The sequence below is a fragment of the Lissotriton helveticus genome, chromosome 5_1 (genome assembly GCF_964261635.1).
Source record: "Lissotriton helveticus chromosome 5_1, aLisHel1.1, whole genome shotgun sequence".
Taxonomy (NCBI): Eukaryota; Metazoa; Chordata; class Amphibia; order Caudata; family Salamandridae; genus Lissotriton; species Lissotriton helveticus.
The window spans coordinates 620642418-620661006 of NC_136065.1; the positions used below are offsets into that span (position 1 = coordinate 620642418).

The 18589-nt window shown below is 45.0% G+C and overlaps 1 protein-coding gene across 1 annotated transcript in view; it reads right to left on the reverse strand.

Moving 5' to 3' along the window:
• Positions 1-18589, reverse strand: part of P3H1 (prolyl 3-hydroxylase 1) — a 159773-nt gene that overhangs the window by 21367 nt on the left and 119817 nt on the right. The window contains exons 11-12 of the mRNA XM_078642991.1: positions 16758-16908; positions 11711-11828 (exon numbers count right to left, since the gene is read on the reverse strand). Of these exons, the coding sequence (XP_078499117.1) occupies positions 11711-11828; positions 16758-16908 (269 nt within the window). The remainder of the gene's footprint in view (positions 1-11710; positions 11829-16757; positions 16909-18589) is intronic.

Below are 18589 nucleotides of genomic sequence, written 5' to 3' on the forward strand. Positions count from 1 at the left end.
CAGGTCATTGGTGGCTAAGATTAGGGCAGTTTCTGTGCTGTGATTAGGCCAGAATCCAGATTGGGAGGGGTCCAGGAGGTTGTTGTTTTACTAGGTGGTTGGTGAGCTGGATGTTTATTGCCTTCTCCAAGACTTTAGCGGGAAATGGGAGCAAGGAGACTCACCAGTAGTTTTTTAGTTCTTCAGGGTCTGTGGTGGGATTTTTGAGGAGCGGCTTGACATTCACATGCTTCCATCCCTCTGGTAAGGTGGCAGAGATGATGGATGAGTTGAGGATTGTGGCGAGTTGCTTGCTGATGGTACTGTTCCCCAGGTTGAACATGTGGTGGGGGCAGGGATCTCTAGGAGCTCCCGGGCTGATGGAGCTCATGATGGTGGCGGTGGTCTGTGTGGAGAGTGGATCTCACATGGTTATTGTGTTTCTGTTGGACTCAGTGAGGTTGAAGAGTCCGTTGAGGTCAGCTACTGGTGGTTGGGTGTCGAAGTGTTCATAGATGGTGGCGATTTTGTTGTAGAAGTCAGCTAGGGTATCGCAGTGGTCCTAGGAGAGGGTGATGATGTTCTCTGAAGCTGCATCGTTGGATAACTCTCTGATGATGAAGAAGAGCACCTTGCTGTGGTTGGAGCTGGCTTTGGCGGTTTTCAGGTGTTGGTGGTATTTGTTGAGAGCTAGTTTCAAGGTGGCTCGGCCGTTGGTCATTTTGCTGGTTCACCAGACCCTTTCAGTCCATGTGCAGTTGCATTTAGTGGATTTAAGTTCTGGAGTGAACCAGCTGGAGTGTTTGGAGGGTTTGAGGGGGTCTGTTTTGAAGGGTTTGAGGGGGTGCGACTAAGTTGGGGCAGTCAGTGATTAATTTGTTGAAGGTTTCGACGGCCACCTCGAGGTTACAGGTGGAGTCTGGTGGGGAGGTGCTGAGGGTGTTGTTCCAAAGGTCTTCAATTACTTTGCTCCAGCTCCTGTGGTGGGTGCTGGACTGGTGGGTGGGGATGTTGTGGGTGGATGTGATGTAGAAGTGAACGATTGAGTGGTCAGACCAGGTGATTTCGGAGGAGTGGCTATACTGGACCCTGTCACTAAGAACTTTAGAATAATAAGTACATTTTGGGCGTAATTACAGGTGGCCACATAAATTGCAAACACATGTTTGGACAGGGACCACATTTATAAGGGACAAGATGTTTATCACGCACAGTAATTTCCAGGAAATCTAAAGGGCAAACTATATGGTAAAATTCAGCCATTCAAAAGGTCAGAAACCTAGCAGAAGAAAATGGCCTGCAATATTTCTAGACATGTAGGTTTGTAATGCTGTGATCACCAAAATCTGCAAGTTAATCCCCAAAAAGTAAGAAAAGTAGATGACTACTGCATCTGCTAATAAAACATGACTTTGTACATTCCTGTGTGCCATTGCAAAACAAGTTTCCCTGCTACATAATGGTTTCAATGAAACCAATGGTGCTTGGTATCAAACACCTTGTATTAATAAACCCACATTGATCAGACCCTCCAGGATATCGCGATTTCGCGATTTCGCGATTTGCCGCGAAATCGGCACTTTAGTAAAAATGCAGCGATTTTTACAAAAGTCCCCGCGAAATTGGCACTTTTGTTGAAATCGCGGCATTTTTACAAAAGCCGCTATATCCTGGGGGCCCACTTACATTGTTTATTGGGGCGGGCGGGAAGGACACAAAAGAATAACTTTCCGGGCTTAATGGGGCAGCTTAATGGGGCATTAGCAGCTCACTGTGAAGGGCTTTGAAGTGCCCCTCCCGCGCCTGGCTCCCCGCTGGAGACCCTCCCGGTGACTGGGGCGAGGCCCCGCCCTCTCCCCTGGAGCCGAGGGTCAATATGGGAAAGAAAGGCCCTGATGGGCGATCAGGGCGAATACTAACTGTGCCCCCCCAGGCGCAGTACAGCCATGTCACCGGCGCGCACACAGTCACGCTAGACCTAGCGAACCTAAAGGCTGCTTGGGTGCCAGTACAGGCTTTAACTGATAAAAACCTATAAAAAAGGTTTACACTAGGTACAGTAGCGTCTTGCTAAAAACATAGATTTTGAAAGCACTGTAAAGATTTAAACAGTCTATTTGTACATTTTACGACAGCCTATTTACTCTGGGTGCACTTTATACTTCTCACGCCAGCAAATGTAAAGAAGACAAACTCCCAAAAGGCCCCATCTCCTTTTACTCCTGCAGTGCCTATAAGGATATACTCACTCCCTCTAGCGTTTAGACGGATATTTATTTATTTATTTATGCAATTTTATATAGCGCGGACTTTACCCAAAGGTGTCAGAGTGCTTTACAAAAGGAAATAGGGGACATGGCTGCGACAAGTTACATCATTGGAGTCAGTATAACCAAGATTATCGAGACCTTCATTACGAGTGCCCTGGGTGAGCAGGCACCATATTGCGCATGTTTTTACATCCAATTTCACGGGTTTTGGTGTTTCACAAGAGAGATAAACAAAACCTAATACAGGTTTAGTAGTAGTCAAAATCGGTGCATGCTTTCTACACCAAACTCTGCATGTCCCGATATTTTTCAGCACTCCTCCCTTTTTACATTTTGACAGGTTTGATTTACCACAATGTATTATGAGAACAGTCTGAAGGTATATATCGCCGTCAGAAAGCACTGGCTGCGATAAACAGCACACCACTTGTAATTGCAGTGCCTATGCAAACTAATGATTGTGCAGAGACTGTCATTTCATGAAGCACTGAGAAAAAAGGCCAGTGTACTGAGGCCGAACCACTCCCCCTCTTTCATGTTGTTAAATAACAAAAAAAAGTAAGATATTTGTGTTTGTTGTAGGAAAAATGGCCACATAAAATGCCGCTAAATTGCCGCACAATTTCCATATTTGTGCCGCTAAATTTCCATTTTTGTGCCGCTAAATTTGCTAATTCATGCCGCTATATCCTGGGGGGTCTGATTGATTCCAGTGAGTGATTTATTAATATATGTACCCAGAGGGTACCTTAGAGGTACCCCCTGAACCATACTAAGCTTCTCGTGTGATGGCTGACTTGTCCTGTCCAGCCTGCCACACCAGACACGTTTCTGACCTCCTAGGTGACAGCTTCAAAGAGCCCACATCCTTTGATATGCAATCCTGGCTTCCCCCAGACCTGGAGGATGCCACTCCCTACCCTGAGGCTCATTTGGGACCAGGATAAGTGGGAAAATAAGCTATGCAGGAGGCGCATTGCACTGCCAGGCTAGACAAACCCCTAGGGTGGGCAGCCCAAAGTAAACAGGAAGATATGAGTTACATCATCTTGTGTGTGGTGGAATTAGGAATTCCATTACAGGGTGATGTCCACTCCACACAGGAAGTGGTCATCTAGGAGGTGTGGTGACACTAAGGGTAAGTAGCTCATTTTCTACTACCCTTCACTCCCAGTAACACCCCTGAATTGAGTATTTAGGGGACCGCCTGAAACCAGAAAATCAGATTCAACTACTGAGAAGCATGGAAGAAAGAAGGACCGAAAAGAGCGTAAACTGAAGACCTGCACCAAAGGTAGACACAAAACCCTACCAGGCTGCTTGCACTGCGATCATCGCCGGACCGACTTAGCCAAACACTGGACAATCTCCCCAAAACTCTTGGAGGACTGCCCATCCCCTCAACAACCGGTAAAAATCTCCCTCGGAGTAGAGGAGCTACTTCCTGCATCTGCCGGCACCACAAAGCATCTGCCAGTCCACTGTGTTGCCAGCCATCAGACTCCCCGGAGGAACACCGCGACAGGAGAAAGGACTTTGTGGTCCAGGAGGTCACATCAGTCTCCTTTCCAAGTGTGAAGAAGCCAGACTTCCAGGAGCCGCACAGCACCAATAACCTGGGTACGGGATCAGTTCCCACAACCAAGGCTTGTTGGTGGTCCAGTTCAGACTCCAGCAGCACCAAGCAAGATCTACCGTCGAGAGACATCAGGATTTACCAAGCCAGCATAGAGATTGGAGCCCAACTGCTCTGTTTCGATTCTTCAACAGGTCCCCAAGACCTAGAGGGAGCCCCTGACTGACCATGACCTGGTGCCTCGAGTCAGAGAAAGATGCTGGTGCAATGTGGTCCTGAGACCCTCAGGAGCCGTGCCCATACTTAGGTTTGGCCAGACTGGCCCCCCAGTCACCTCCAGCAGCCTTTTTCTGCAGGAGCCCGAGAACCATGCGAGTCCAAAGCGACGCGACCCGCCGGAAAAAGTCCCACTGCACACGAGCCCCCCAGCCCGAGTTAAAGTGGATCGACAGTGTCCCTGAATGCACAAGACCCTCAAGACTCGTGCGCCCCGTGGGTTCTCCCTGCTGGCCCCCTAGTCCCCGCTTGCAGACTCTTTCTAACAGGCCCGTCTTACATTGACTTGAATGGGGCACCCGATGCTGAAAGCACCTCTGCACCTGGACGTCCCAGAGCCGACTGAGGTGACCTGTTGGTGCTGCCTTGACCTTGACACATACCTACCTTAAGTCCTGAAGAACAGTCCTGTAAGTCGTTGCTAAGTGACCAAATGCCGTATATGTCTTCCCCCAGAAGATAACATTGCTGCTTTAAAGATACATTAACAGTGCATTTTGTAAGTCTTGAAAAATCACCATCTTAAAAAGTACTTACCATGTACAATGATCTCGGTGTAAAAATTCATATAAAATCGGTTATTGTTATAAATGTGTGTCGGATTTCTTTAATGAGCTTGTGTCTCACTGACTGTGTGCAACAAATGCTTAGCACTACTCTCTGAAAAGCCTAAACAGCTCACCGGCACTACTAGAAAAAAGAGCATTTGGAATTATTATTTTAACCCCTGTAAACCAGTAAGAGGTTGCCTGCACTCTCTGCACAGTTAACCTCATTTTGGTGCACTTTATAGAGAGCCCGTTTCCTATGCTGATGTTCACCACGGCCTCATAGTTAGTGATGGAAATGAAAAAGGTAAAACAAGCAGTGGCAAAGCCACCAAATCTGGTTTACATAGCACTGATGTTGATGCATGTCTGTAATTCACACTGCAGGCACCGGGTAACACCATTATTTCATGCATGTGAAACGGAAGTAGAACGTGACTGCACCCACCTCACCAACATAATGTAATCATTGCAATCATCTGCAATACAGAATTGTCTCCTATTTATCTCATTAGCGTTTGCTACAGACAGCCAATGTCTGTGGCCACCTCAAGTATTATATCGAAAGATGATTATATTATCTGCAAGAGTTTGTATAATTGAAACTGCTTGGAAAAGAAAAACATGTGTGTGCTTGTTTAATTTCAAATCATTTCAATTAGTCGGTACAATATTGTAGAAAACTGGGTTCCAACCCATTTAACCGCCTTGGATTTTTTTGTTTTTGAACTACTTGTTTTTTTTTACTTTTACTGCGAGTGACACTCACTAACAGAGTCTCACTCACTATAAACACTTTTAAAATTGACTGAGAGTGTTAGCTTCAAGTGTCTGCTTGTCAAAACAAGGTCGGCGGCGGCACAGCGAGGGAAGAGGCTCTGCGTTGCTGCAAGTGAACAAGTGCACATGTGAAGGCTTAGCCAGTGCGACTACTGTTCAGCTCAGCTCAGTATCTGGTCGTAGCTACACTGTTGCAGAAGGGATGCTTTAGGAATTGGTACTGACCAGGAATAAGCCTTATTATAACATGAGTGGGCAATAGTAGTGAAAGCCTTGAGTGCTGAGAGCAAGGGCTTGCTTTATTTTGGTCAAACTTCGCAACAAAGTAGTTTCAGCATTGTTAGGCATAGAGACTAATGTAACATACAAGTCAAAAAATGGTAAACATGGACCCAGAGTGCAGATCCAATGTCACTATTGTGAGATCTACACTCCTTCTGCCACACTGAGAATGACATCTTTCTGATCAGCGTCAAATTAAATTCCAGACTTTTGTTTCCCGGAAAGAATAGAGCTATTTGCCAAGTGCGTGGGCCTGTTCCTTAGAAAATAAAGTGTGTGTGTGTGGGGGAGGGGGGGGGGGGGGGGGGGAATCTGCATGTGATAATACTTTCCAAAATGCACCGGGTCTGGGACGGCTCATCCCAAGAAGAACAAAGAGAAAGGACAAACAACTAGATCAGATCACTGGAGGGGAAGCCTTTTGATGTTTTAAAGATTAGGGAGCAGGCAGCCGTGGAAGTTAGGGACAGGGCTTAGACTTCCAGAGAAGGTATTTCAACAGACCACTTCAAGACACCGTTTTGAAATGTACCACAATGCGGAGCGTGAGGGATGGGGTGGGGTGAAGTGATGTGCTGTGCCATCATAGGATCGGACACAGGTGTCTGCCTACTGGAACCTTATTGGGTATAGTTTGTTGCTTGCCTGCAGACTGGGGTACCAGCCCACACCACCATCCTCTGTAGGCCTCCAACTGCTCTGCCTCTCTACCCAAAGAGAGCCAGGCACTACAACGGGGGACCTAGTTCCCAGTACACGGAGGGTTGCAGACGTATTACTTGAGAAGAGCTCACATCCTTCATAACTCAGAACTCACTTTCTTAGAAACATAATATCAATCAAACACATAAGGAAAGATGCTAATTAAAAACAAGTTTATTTCATTGGCATCACTTTCTCAAAGGCAACAATTCCGCTGACAAGGACACCTGGCTGTCAGTGCCATAGGTGTATTACTCAGTATAACACGATATCATGTACAGCTACAAACATAACGAGCCAATACCTAGAGGATTCCTGAGGCGGAAAGCCGGGAATCATAGATTAGCTGTTTTTAACAATACCTGTTTTTAAATTTTGCCGCATTTTTGTTACTTTGTTCGCACAACTCCACGTTCATCCCCGCAGCCGATTAGGTGTTGCTGGGGGACTCAGGAAGGATCTCCCTGCTCCCTGCTCACTACTCCAGGCACCATCTTGGGGGCAAGCTGAGTCGGCGGGCTATTTGTTTGTGCACCACCTGTCCTCATAGCATAAAAGCCGGGTCAGTACGCTCGCGCACATACCTAGAGGATTCCTGAGGCGGAAAGCCGGGAATCATAGATTAGCTGTTTTTAACTGTACCTGTTTTTAAATCTTGCCGCATTTTTGTTACTTTGTTCGCATGACTCCACGTTCATCTCCGCAGCAGATTAGGTGCTGCTGGGGGACTCAGGAAGGATCTCCCTGCTCACTACTCCAGGCCATCTTGGGGGAAGCTGGGTCAGCGGGCTAGTTGTTTGTGCACCACCTGCCCTCATAGCATAAAATTACCTCACCGGCTCGTACACGCAGCGGGCGTGCCAAAGGCGCGCCAAAGGCAAGCCCATTTGCGCCCGTCCTCGCCTGACTGAGCCGGAAGGCGGGAAATGCTGTTCAATTTGCACCGGAGGATTCATCTGTTGGCCATCTTACATACACAGGAGAAGTATTACATGAGATAAGAGCCACAGCTTATGGCAAGCAAGAGCTGACAAATACCGGTCTCATTAACACCTTCGACGCTCATGACGAGCTGAGCTCGTCATGAGCCACGGCGCTCCGGTGCTCATGACGAGCTCAGCTCGTCATGGCCCGTGGAACGCTCAGGTGCGGGGAGAATTCCCCCGCTGTGCTGAGCGTTCCACAGGAGCCAATGCACCTGTGACGAGCTCAGCTCGTCATGAGCACCGGAGCGCCGTAGCTCATGACGAGCTGAGCTCGTCGTGAGCATGGGGGCGCTGTGCGCGCCCCCTCCCCCCCAGCACAGCGGGGGAATAACCCCCGCAGCGAAGGGGTTAAGCTCCCTGATGTATTAGAAGTCCCTGTTACATGTAAGACATGTATGTTTCAGTGTTTTCCGGGTGTGGACCGTTCAAATGATTTTTCTAATGACCTTCTTCAAATTCATAATAGCCCAAATTACATCTTATGTAACGCCAGATCCCTTGGGAAACACTCTATTGAGATCTGGGATATGCTCTCTATTTACTCTCCAGATTTATGCTTTATAACAGAAACATGGTTAATCTCCTTCAATTGTCCATCGATTAATTTAGCAATGCCTGATAATTACAAATTCATCCATTTAGATAGAGGGGGAAAATAGGAGGAGGCATTGGGTTAGCTTTTAAAGACCATCTTAAAGCTAAATGGCTGTCTACTATCTGTAACGACACAATGGAACTGGGAATCTTTGGAGTTACCATGTCTCTATCCGAGACTTGGGATGCAGAATTACTTTATCGGCCACCTGGACCGAAAAAATGAATTTTGTCAATTACTTGACGGAATTTATCGCCATGCAGGTTTTGGCCTCCAGTAATTTTCTTTTGCTGGGGGATTTTAATTTTCATGGAGAGGACTTGACGAACCCAGACGTAATGCAGCTTATCTCTGAGTGACATGGGTTTATCACAACGGGTATCTGGGCCCACCCACTGTGCAGTCCATACGCTAGATCTTATTTTTACGAACATGGAGCAGTTAAAGTTTCATCCCCCGCTTACTCTGACATGGATAGATCATTGTATGATCTTATTTACTCTCTTGCCTCAAACTGATGCTATTCATATGAAGCACTCGAATCCATCAAAGATACAGAGATGCAGGCCTTGGCAGAAACTCACTTTGGAAGCTTTTAATGAGACGTTTCCACTCTATAATAGGGATTTCGGGCAAAATCACCAGGATACATCTGACATGCTGGCCAGATTTAATTTAGCATTGGTAAAGACACTAGACGCAGTTATTCCTGAGTGTAAGAAGAACTTTGCCACCCGACGGAAATCGCCCCCCTGGTACTCAGGCGACCTGAAAATCAACAAGTCATTGTGTAAGGCTTTAGAGAGACGATGAAGAAGATCCAAAAATGGTGTTGATAAACAAAGCTACAAATTAGCTCTATCCCACTACCACCAAAACATTAAAATTGCTAGATGTTCATATATTCGTAATCAAATAGAACAAGCCAGCAAATCCTCTAAAGTGTTGTTCAATATTGTGAAGGACTTTTCATCACCCCAAGCATGAAAACAGTCGTCATCAGAATCACAGGAGCTTTGTGATTCACTAGCAATTTTTTTTCAAAATAAAATCTATTTGATCTATGCCAACTTTCCCACCACGAGCACAAATTATATCAGATCTACCAAGGATCAGGATGTCCTTACGATATCTTCTGCTTGCCATCTTAAGCAGTTTGAAACTATTTTGCTTGAGGATATAAGTAGTCTATTATTGGCAGCTAAATCTTGATCACCAAGTGATATATGTTCTCCTAACATTATTGCCCTTCTTTCCCCGGTCTGTGCTCCAAAAATACAGAAAATGTTCAATTCCTCTATTTAACTGGCTCAATTCTGGTTGCATGGAAAGAAGCCTATGTTCGGCTAATTCTTAAGAAACCCACGGCCGATCCTCAGTTTCTAAGCAATTACAGACCAATATCTTGGTTGCCTCTGCTGGGCAAAACATTGGAAACGGTAATAAATAAACAACTCGGCCATTATCTAGAATCTAACGGCATTCTCAACCCTTCACAATCGGGTTTCCGTCCGGGTTTTAGTACTGAGACGGCCATATTGGCGGTCACAGATTCAATAAGACAAACCCTTGATGATGGTGGGCCTATGATACTCATCCTCTTGGACCTCTCCGCAGCATTCAATACCATTTCTCATTGACTGCTTGTGGAGAGGCTACGGGAGTGTGGTATCGAGGGTTTTGCTTTGGAATGGCTCAAAAACTTTCTATCAGATAGAGGGCAAACTATCCTCCTGGGTCCATTTAGGTCTCAAAAATGTTTGTTGGATAAGGGAGTACCGCAGGGCTCATGTCTGAGCCCTACTCTCTTTAATGTGTATGTGGCTCTCCTAGCCAAGATTGTCCAACCATTTGGGTTTGAGATAGTATCGTATGCAGACGATACCCAGCTCATCTTCCCAATAGGATCTAACCCAATTGACAAGAGACTGTGTTTCTCGGCGGGAATGCTTGCCATCTCAAAATGGATGCCAAAATGTTGTCTCCAACTCAATCCCGAGAAAACCGAGCTTACGCTCCTTGGAAGAGCCACTAACATCTGCAAGGCCGACTGGTGGCCATCCCAGTTGGGTGTGGGCCCCAGTCCTACCTCCTCAGTAAAAAGCTTGGGAATATAATTGGATTATAAGTTGACCATGAAAGACAATATCAAGAATATCACTGGTTCTTGTTATTACAGCCTTCCCCTACTACGTAGGATACTCCCCTACCTGCCAATAGAACATCAGAGAACGGTGATCCAGGCGATGATTGTGAGCCGCCTCGACTACGGGAATTCGCTATTGGCAGAAGTGGGTGAAACCATGTTAGCCAAACTTCAAGTTATCCAAAATACTGCAGCGAGGATGGTCCTAAACCGTCCCCCGGGATCTCCTTCACTCCCCTTACTCAAAGAGCTTCACTGGCTATCAGTGAAAAAAAGATCTCTCTTTAAGATCTGTTGCCTCACTTTTAAAGCAATCAACGGAATGGGTCCTGGCTATTTGCAAAATAAGCTCTGTAAACAGATGTCCAGGCGTAATCTTAGGTTAAACTCGTTAGCCCTCTTGAAGATCCCCCGTATCCGTCGTAGTCGCACAGGTGGAAGAGCTTTTTCATATATTGCTCCTAAGTATTGGAATTCGCTACCAGAGGCCTGGCATTAATCCACCACCTATCTGGTTTTTAGAAAACAACTTAAAGCTTTTTTGTTTTAATTTTGTGTCTCTGTAACTGTAGCCCCTCGTTGGACCTCCTTTTTGGTTATCTTTTAGGTAAGCGCTGAGATGCCCCTGGGTGAGTCATGCGCTATACAAGAACCCACTAACATAACATATAACAATATGGCCTTTAAAGAGGGTTATTAGTTTTGAATGGGATTTGCAAGTTGCATTTTAGTAGTATTTTAGTTATTTTTGTTTAAGGATTTGAATTATTTTTTTCATTTTACCTGCTCCATTATCTAACCTGCTAAATATGAAAGCAGCATTTTCAGGGTGGAAAGCATTTTGTTGAGGGCAAAATAGAAGATTGTGCCAAGAGTGGTTACTTTTGTAGTCATGAATCTAAAGATTCTGAGGTATGCCAACGATGGTGGTTAGTAAAAACAAACCCTTAGGCAGAATGCAGAGATGGATTTGTACAGAATGAATACTTACTCGCCAGAGGTTGAGATATGGTTCTTTTTACGACTCCCATATTACCTAGGAACATATAATATTCTCTTATTTCATTGTAGCTTTAAGGTGCCATGGGTTCAGCCATATCCCAGGAAATATCTCCACTCGTGTTGAGTCTGCATCCAGGAGAAGGCCAGGTCTATGTCTGGAAAAAGTTTCAGTCTTGTTCAACATCCTTGATGGTTAGTGATTCAATGCAGAGAATGTCGAGTCTCTTCCTAGGAAGGCACAGCACAGGAGAAGCACCAGAAAAGAGAGTGGAGAGTCTACTCTTTCAGAAGCTATTGGTCTTCTGTCAAGAAGCAGAAAAAACAGTAGCACCCAGGCAGCTCAAACAGAGATATAGCATAAAGTGCATAGTAGAACTCCGACTTTAATCTCAGTGAGAGAATAGAGGGAGGACACTGGTATCTTCTCCAAGGCTGACTAAAGGTAACTGAGAACTATAAATGTGATGTAGTATGGTAACTAACACTATTCCGCTGGATATTAAGCCACTCAGATATGACTAAATTAGAGGCTAACTTTAAAACATACATTAAATAAGTCTGCACCTACCTGTAGTCCCGAAACGTATACGCTGGGTGCTCCTTTGCACAGACCATGGCTTCAGCATTTAAAATACAGTTATCCACATGAACTGGGTGGCTTAAATCCTGTCTACCTTCCTGCTTATCTGAAAGTAAACAAGTGTCTATGTAAAATTGCATAAAACATTGCACACATTTTAAAATCTCAGCAGCATTAACTTTTTAATAACAGCTCTGTAGATTCCGAGAATACTCAGGACAAACAGATTAACACATTAGTCACCAACAAGTGCTAATGGTGGCAGGCACATTAGAAATGTAACCCGGTAACTTAAGAGTTTAACCCAGTCAGGTTTCTGGGTTGCACAAGCAGACAATCCTCCACTGCAAGCACTAGTCCCCTTTTAAAAGTAGTACAGAGAAAGAAGGAAATCACATACTTTATTGCAGCTATTGCTAGTCCTTAATCGCCTCTCCATTTCCAATTTAAGGAATGTGTGCCATCTATTTTCGTGACTAAAAATCAATTAAAAAAAGAAAATCACAGAGCAGGTAGTGCACAACTTGTCCGTTGCACATCTCTGATCCTGTTTCCAAGAGCAACCAGATCAGGAGGAATGTGTGTCGATATTCCGCAAGCCGGAATCAAGCTGTGCCTTCACAGCACCATCTTTAAAACAAATGTGTCTTTAGTACGCATTCTTTCAGCACGCAAGTCGTTAGAACGACTTGTCTTGGGGGGCGATGGATTTTGGAATAGGTTAATTTACTATTCCAACTTCAGTCTGTGCAACAATAGGGAAGGTGTTGGACTTTAAATCCAACACCATACCACAAATGCACCCCCCAAGGCAAGCCGTTATAACGACTTGCGTGCTGAACAAATGCGTACCAAAGACGTGTTTGTTATTTTGCCGGCGCTGTAAAGGCACAGCGGGATTCCGTCTTCGTTTTGAAGGACGTTTCACGATCAGGAGTATCTTAAAGGTGACACTGGCTGTAAATGTCACTTTGCTGTGTATCGATGGAGAACAAGATTCCAAGGGTAAGGACAGCTGGAGTTTCCATTAAGACAGTATTATGAATTACAGACGTCAGTGCAGACACAATTCGCACAAGTCAAACGACAAGCAAACCCGGTGCCAAGGACTTCTTGGAAACAACTGGTCATCCTTCCTGGATGAAGCATCCAATCATTAGTTCCTGCTTGTGCCCAGCCTTCGATTTACCCTGAAAACAACATTCTGTGGAAGAGCCGGAAGTTGCCTTGGAGTTTGTGGATTGTACATGGATACCCTGAGGGGCAGAGGATACTCTGATATTGTAACACAATGAAAATATGCGCAGCCATGTATGAAGTGCAGAATTGGTCAATGCAAGAAGACGTTTGGATGAGGGGTTAAATAGGTTTGGATGAGATGCTTTGTAGCAGCAAAGAGAATGGAGTGTAATGTAAAGTGTGTACATGAGAATTCCAAAGTACAGGATAAAGAACAAAGAGGGAAAATGCAAATGTTGAGTCTAATACAATACCATTAAATTGATTGAATACATTGGAAGATCTGAAGGAGTGAGGGCTGGTGTGCACTGATTTTATAAATGTGAATTTATCAACTTTCACACTGCCACTTGATGGTAGAGATGAGCATGATAGGTGGGTGTAGGAGCTATCAAGAAACAAGACAGAGAAAGAGAAGAGCAAGGCATATGTGTCAGTCAGAGAATACTCAAGACCAATTAACACTATTTTTTTTCTAGTGTGTGGCAATGACGGGTCTCTGTGCAGTGAAGTCAATGCTACATACGTTGATCTGCAAGTGAACGAGCCACCAGAATCCATGGTATATGCCGCAAAGATTATGTTTCAAATAAACAAGAAAGGTGCAGTTGGCTCACATTTAGCTGCCTGCCATAAGTTACTGACATTAATGGCCGCTGACAGCGCATCATGCAGAGCAGTTGGGCAAGCAGCACAGCAACATGATCACAGAGAGTTAAATCCCTTCCTTGTGGTGGAAAATTAATTGGAAGCCTTCAAATTAGATGAGAAAGCTATTGATGGAGAATTGTCAGATGTAATTTAGATCCCCTTTGACGTGCAACTCAATTTAACAATGCAACTCGATGAGCCAGGGGACATCCTGAGGAAATCCGGAAACATAATGTATGAAATCCAATATCTGACCATCTCTGCTGAAGCATAGGTTTCCATACATTCTGAGTGTGACACCTTCAGTCTGTGACCTATGTATTGGATAGTGTGTATTCCTGCTTTGGCTATAGAGGAACAGGTTTAAAAACATACCATGCAGACTAAGGAATAAAAAGGCTGAGTTAAAAGATATGCCTCCATTCTCTACAGACATCCTCAACTTAATACAACCGAAGGTGTATCATGTCAAACGCTTGTATATGTGATTCACAAAAGCGTGTGCTCCATGGTGCATTTCCTTAGGTTTACATCCAGGGATCTCATATGTTTGAGCTCTTGCTCTGTTTTAATAGTGCTCAGAAGCCTACTGTTACTTGAGTGAGCGCTAAACAACAATAACACGTATTAACACTCACAGAAAAGAAAGAGCAATTTTTCAAATAAGGGTACAAACTGAAAAGTCACATCATAGAGATCTCTTTAACTCGGAGGATACTCCCTATTTTCAGTGTCAAAGTGATGGTTCAAATGGGCTATGCAAAAAACAATAGAGCCATAGTTCTCTTAGCCTGCTTAGGAATCACTAACAATCAACAACAATAGGCCTTTTAACCTCTTCCATGCTGGTGACGGAACCGCTCCGTCACCAGCCTCGGTCACGTTGTGCTGGTGACAGAGCGGTTCCGTCACGGCCCGCTCGGTGCGCCTCCGCGGCGCTGATTTCGCGCCTGCGCGGCGCGTTCTATTGAGCGGGCACAAGCACAGCGCGCCCGAGGCTCGTGACGGAGCGGTTCCGTCACGAGCATGGGAGCGCCGCGCGGCCCCCCCGCCCCCTAGGTGCTAGACTGTTGCCTAGTTTGAGGATACCAGCTGAGCTTTTGAGCTCTGTAGTGACATCAAACTTGGTTGTTATTTTTGAAAGCACAGAGATTACATAGACATGAACAAGATCTCCTCTTTTGATGCAGTGTACATCATCACAACACTGAGTTTATGAGGGGGTAATTGAAATTGCTTGGTGCACATCAGATTGGCATCTCTGATCCACCATCCAAGATGCAGAATCTGCCTGAAAGGCATCAGTAGAGCTAGGTCCACAGCAACCCACAGATTCCACAAAAGGGCCTAAATATGCCAAAAGTTGTGAGGCACCAACAGGTTGAAGGATGCCATGAACCCAAGAACCCTCAGGAAAATCATACATCAAAACTGGCCCACAAGATCTTGTGCGAAACATTAGAATAATAGCATGAAGGTCCCAGACTCATTAGGGCTAATGTCTCTAGAACAGCCCGATAAAATTAATCCTCTACAGTAGCAGGAGAAGAGATCTGGGCTAGGTGGTGAAGAACCCAGGGTGGCGAGAAATAACGTCATTGTCTACTACTGGCCCGACACTAGAGCGAGCAGCTGCTGTCAAGATGCTTGAAAAAGAGTAACTACAAATATGTACCACAACCACTAACATGACAATCAAAAAGACCTGAGAGGCTGACTCAAATCCAAAAAGCAGTAGGGTGAAATGGAAAAAGTCTGACCCACACACCAAACTGGAGGTACTTCCTCAGGACCAGAACATGAATGTATTTGTCCTGTGGGTCCAGGGACACCATCCAATCTTCGGAATCAAAGGCCTGCAATACCTGATCTAGTGTTACAATTTTGAACTTCTACTTGAGGAACGAATTCAAGAGTCTGAGGTCTAGAATCGGTCTTATTGATACAGGTTTTTTTGTGGATCAGAAAGCACGGGGAGAGGTAGGGGACAATTAGGATTTGCCTTACTCATGGATGCAAAGTGGAAATTGTTTTGACCAATCATTCAGGAGCAAGTCAGTTAGGGTATCAATAAAGGCAACAAGTGCCCAGAATTTTAACGGCCCAGGCTGCAAAATTTCAATGAGGATGGTCGCCTTAGTTTATTTTGACTACAGAAGAAATTCCAGGACCTATGCAAGGGCCACAAAGCACTACTGCAAATGAGGCACTTTCCTTAGCAGAAGGCCCTAGGGGTGAATCCATGGCAGACACAGAAGAGATATCAAAGTCAATGGCACTTTGTAGAACAAGATAAAGATTAGCATCTGTATCAGGTGAAAGCAAAATTATCTTTCTCCTTAAAGTCATGCTCATCTAATGGGACATGATAGAGACCTTAAATCCAAAACCTGAAAATATCCTGTTATCCTGAGGAAGTAGTGTTGCAGAGACAGAAGTTTGGGAGGACTGATCACTGGCATTTCCCTTGGTAATCATGTACGTCAACATTAGCAGAAGGTGGTTCCAAAGTAGGGGTTGGTGCTGGTGACAGAACTGGAGTTGGCACTGCCAGATTCTGTAACCTAGTCTTTTCAGGTCTTCCGTAACCTGGTCGATGTTAGCACTGTAAATGGTGCCAGCATAAGACCCGAGAAGGAGCCTATAGCATGGGAAACAGCCAATTTTGTTCATGTCAAATGGTACCCAGGCAGCGCCTGTCCGAGGAAAATCAGCTGGAAGCTCTAAGGAAGCCAGTGGAGCCAAAAGGCACACCAGGAAAAGCTAGAGGAAACTTGCAAATCTGTGTTATTAAAGACAGCAACCTGCTGCGGAGTCCATGATAGTCCAGGGCACTCGATCAACCCAAGGGAATGCACTTTCCGCACAGTCGAGAAAGTGTAATTCCCATCTCACAGTGCTGCTTTTGTTAAAGGCATCTTCACCAGGAATGTGTTTTAATCTCTGTAAAGACAGGAAATGATCTAAGCATGTGACGTGTTTTGAGAGGTTCAAACTACCAGAAACCAACACCGAAAGGCAAAACCCAGTGTGAATAAATACAAGTTACTGTTGTAGCATTGAAATTGGTAAAGAAGTAATTATGTTAAGCAGACTAGGATTCTTTACATAGTTGGGTCTTTAAAGACATAATTGAATACCTTACCTTCTATGGAAGTCCGACAGACAAGATGAGAGTATGAGAAGTAAAGTGGGGTGTCCAAGCGGAAATATGATTCAAGCACTCGCCTCACTTTATCTGTGGCATTGTAGTAAAGAAGTGCACTCTTCATAGGGACTTTTCTTTCCTGGCCCAACTAAAAGCAAAATTGTTAGTCATACTTTAACAACCATTAATGCAACTAAAAGCAATTCAGGCCCTAGACCCAGATATAACAGTTATTTACTTAGCTAAGCATAAGCTAACATGCCTCTAATGAACTCTTCATTTAGAGTACTACAATGTAAGCCTTCGCCTTTGTTGGTGAAGACTCAAAACACCCAAATCAAGGCTGAAATATTATGAGCATATTATCTGCACCCCACCTACCTTCACACATACAACTATTGCCATGAGTATCTTTAGTTTGAAAACAAAGTAGAAAGCACTATGATGCCATTTTCAAAATGTAGAGGACAAAGCAGACAGCAGACGTGACATACGAGCTAGTCTCTGGACAAGATGCATTACATACAAACATCTTCTCCATAAGAGATTCCATATCTGGAGTCTCCGTTATGAAGTACTTCCTTAGAAATTAGGCAATTGAGATGTAGAGTAAGTCAAATAAACAAAATTAAGTGATCCAGTAAGAAAGTTAGCAATGAACATGTTCTCCTCGTTGCAATTTTTGCCAAGAGGTGGAGCTTCCTGAGAGATAGGAGGCACTTTATCCCCCTCCCTCCTAATCCCCATTTATCTGGAAATGTCAAAATGTAGTATATCAAAACCACAAAGTATGGCAGGAATGCAGCATTTCCCATCAACTGTTAGGATGTACTGGCTCTCCGGGTCCATACAAAAAGTCTAAGGTATCGAAAGCCAAAATGTTTTAATTGTAAAGGTCACCCTAATGAAGGCAGAGAATATTGTTTCAAGTTACCTACCTTCGGTAACGCCTTATCTGGTACAATCCGTATCTGCTGGCTACCCAACCCGCGAGGCCGATTGAAACCGCAGCTTCATCTACGCAGAGGCTGGAAAGCTTGCATGGCTCGGTGGTTGGGATAGGGTTGGCACAGTTGAAAACTCCGCCCCTTACTGCAAAAGGCAGCCTGGGGATGACGTAGGGCAGCCGAGAGGCCCAAGGACTTGGCCGTAGCCCACGAGTCCTTAAATCACTCCAGCGCAGAGTCTGTCTTGCCTACGAACAGACGAGTGCCATTGAAGGGCATGTCCATAAGCGAAACTTGGACATCCCCTCAGAAGCCAGTCGTTCTCAGCCGGGCATGGCTCAGAAAAGGGGGTGGTGATGAACAGAGTGTCTGAATTAAGCAGATCACTCTTACCCAGTCCAAAGATCAGGGCTTGATCCATCACCGTTATTTAGCTCACTGCCCCATCCCAGCTCAGAACCTGGCTATATGCAAATTAGTCTGTCCCTGGCCCAGTGCATCATGGGAACAGGGCAGACCAAACTACCAAGCCAATTCTTCACCAGAAAGGAGACAAGCTACCGGGGACCGGTTTCTGGCATTTCAGCCTCGTCGGCCCGGCTTGCTTGAATCCTGATGGAGCAGTGAGCAAGGGACTCATGTCTGAGTATACCCTGCCACACCTATAGTGGCCAAAAACGATTCAGAAAAGGGGGTGGTGATGAACAGAGTGTCTGAATTAAGCAGATCACTCTTACCCAGTCCAAAGATCAGGGCTTGATCCATCACCGTTATTTAGCTCACTGCCCCATCCCAGCTCAGAACCTGGCTATATGCAAATTAGTCTGTCCCTGGCCCAGTGCATCATGGGAACATGGCAGACCAAACTACCAAGCCAATTCT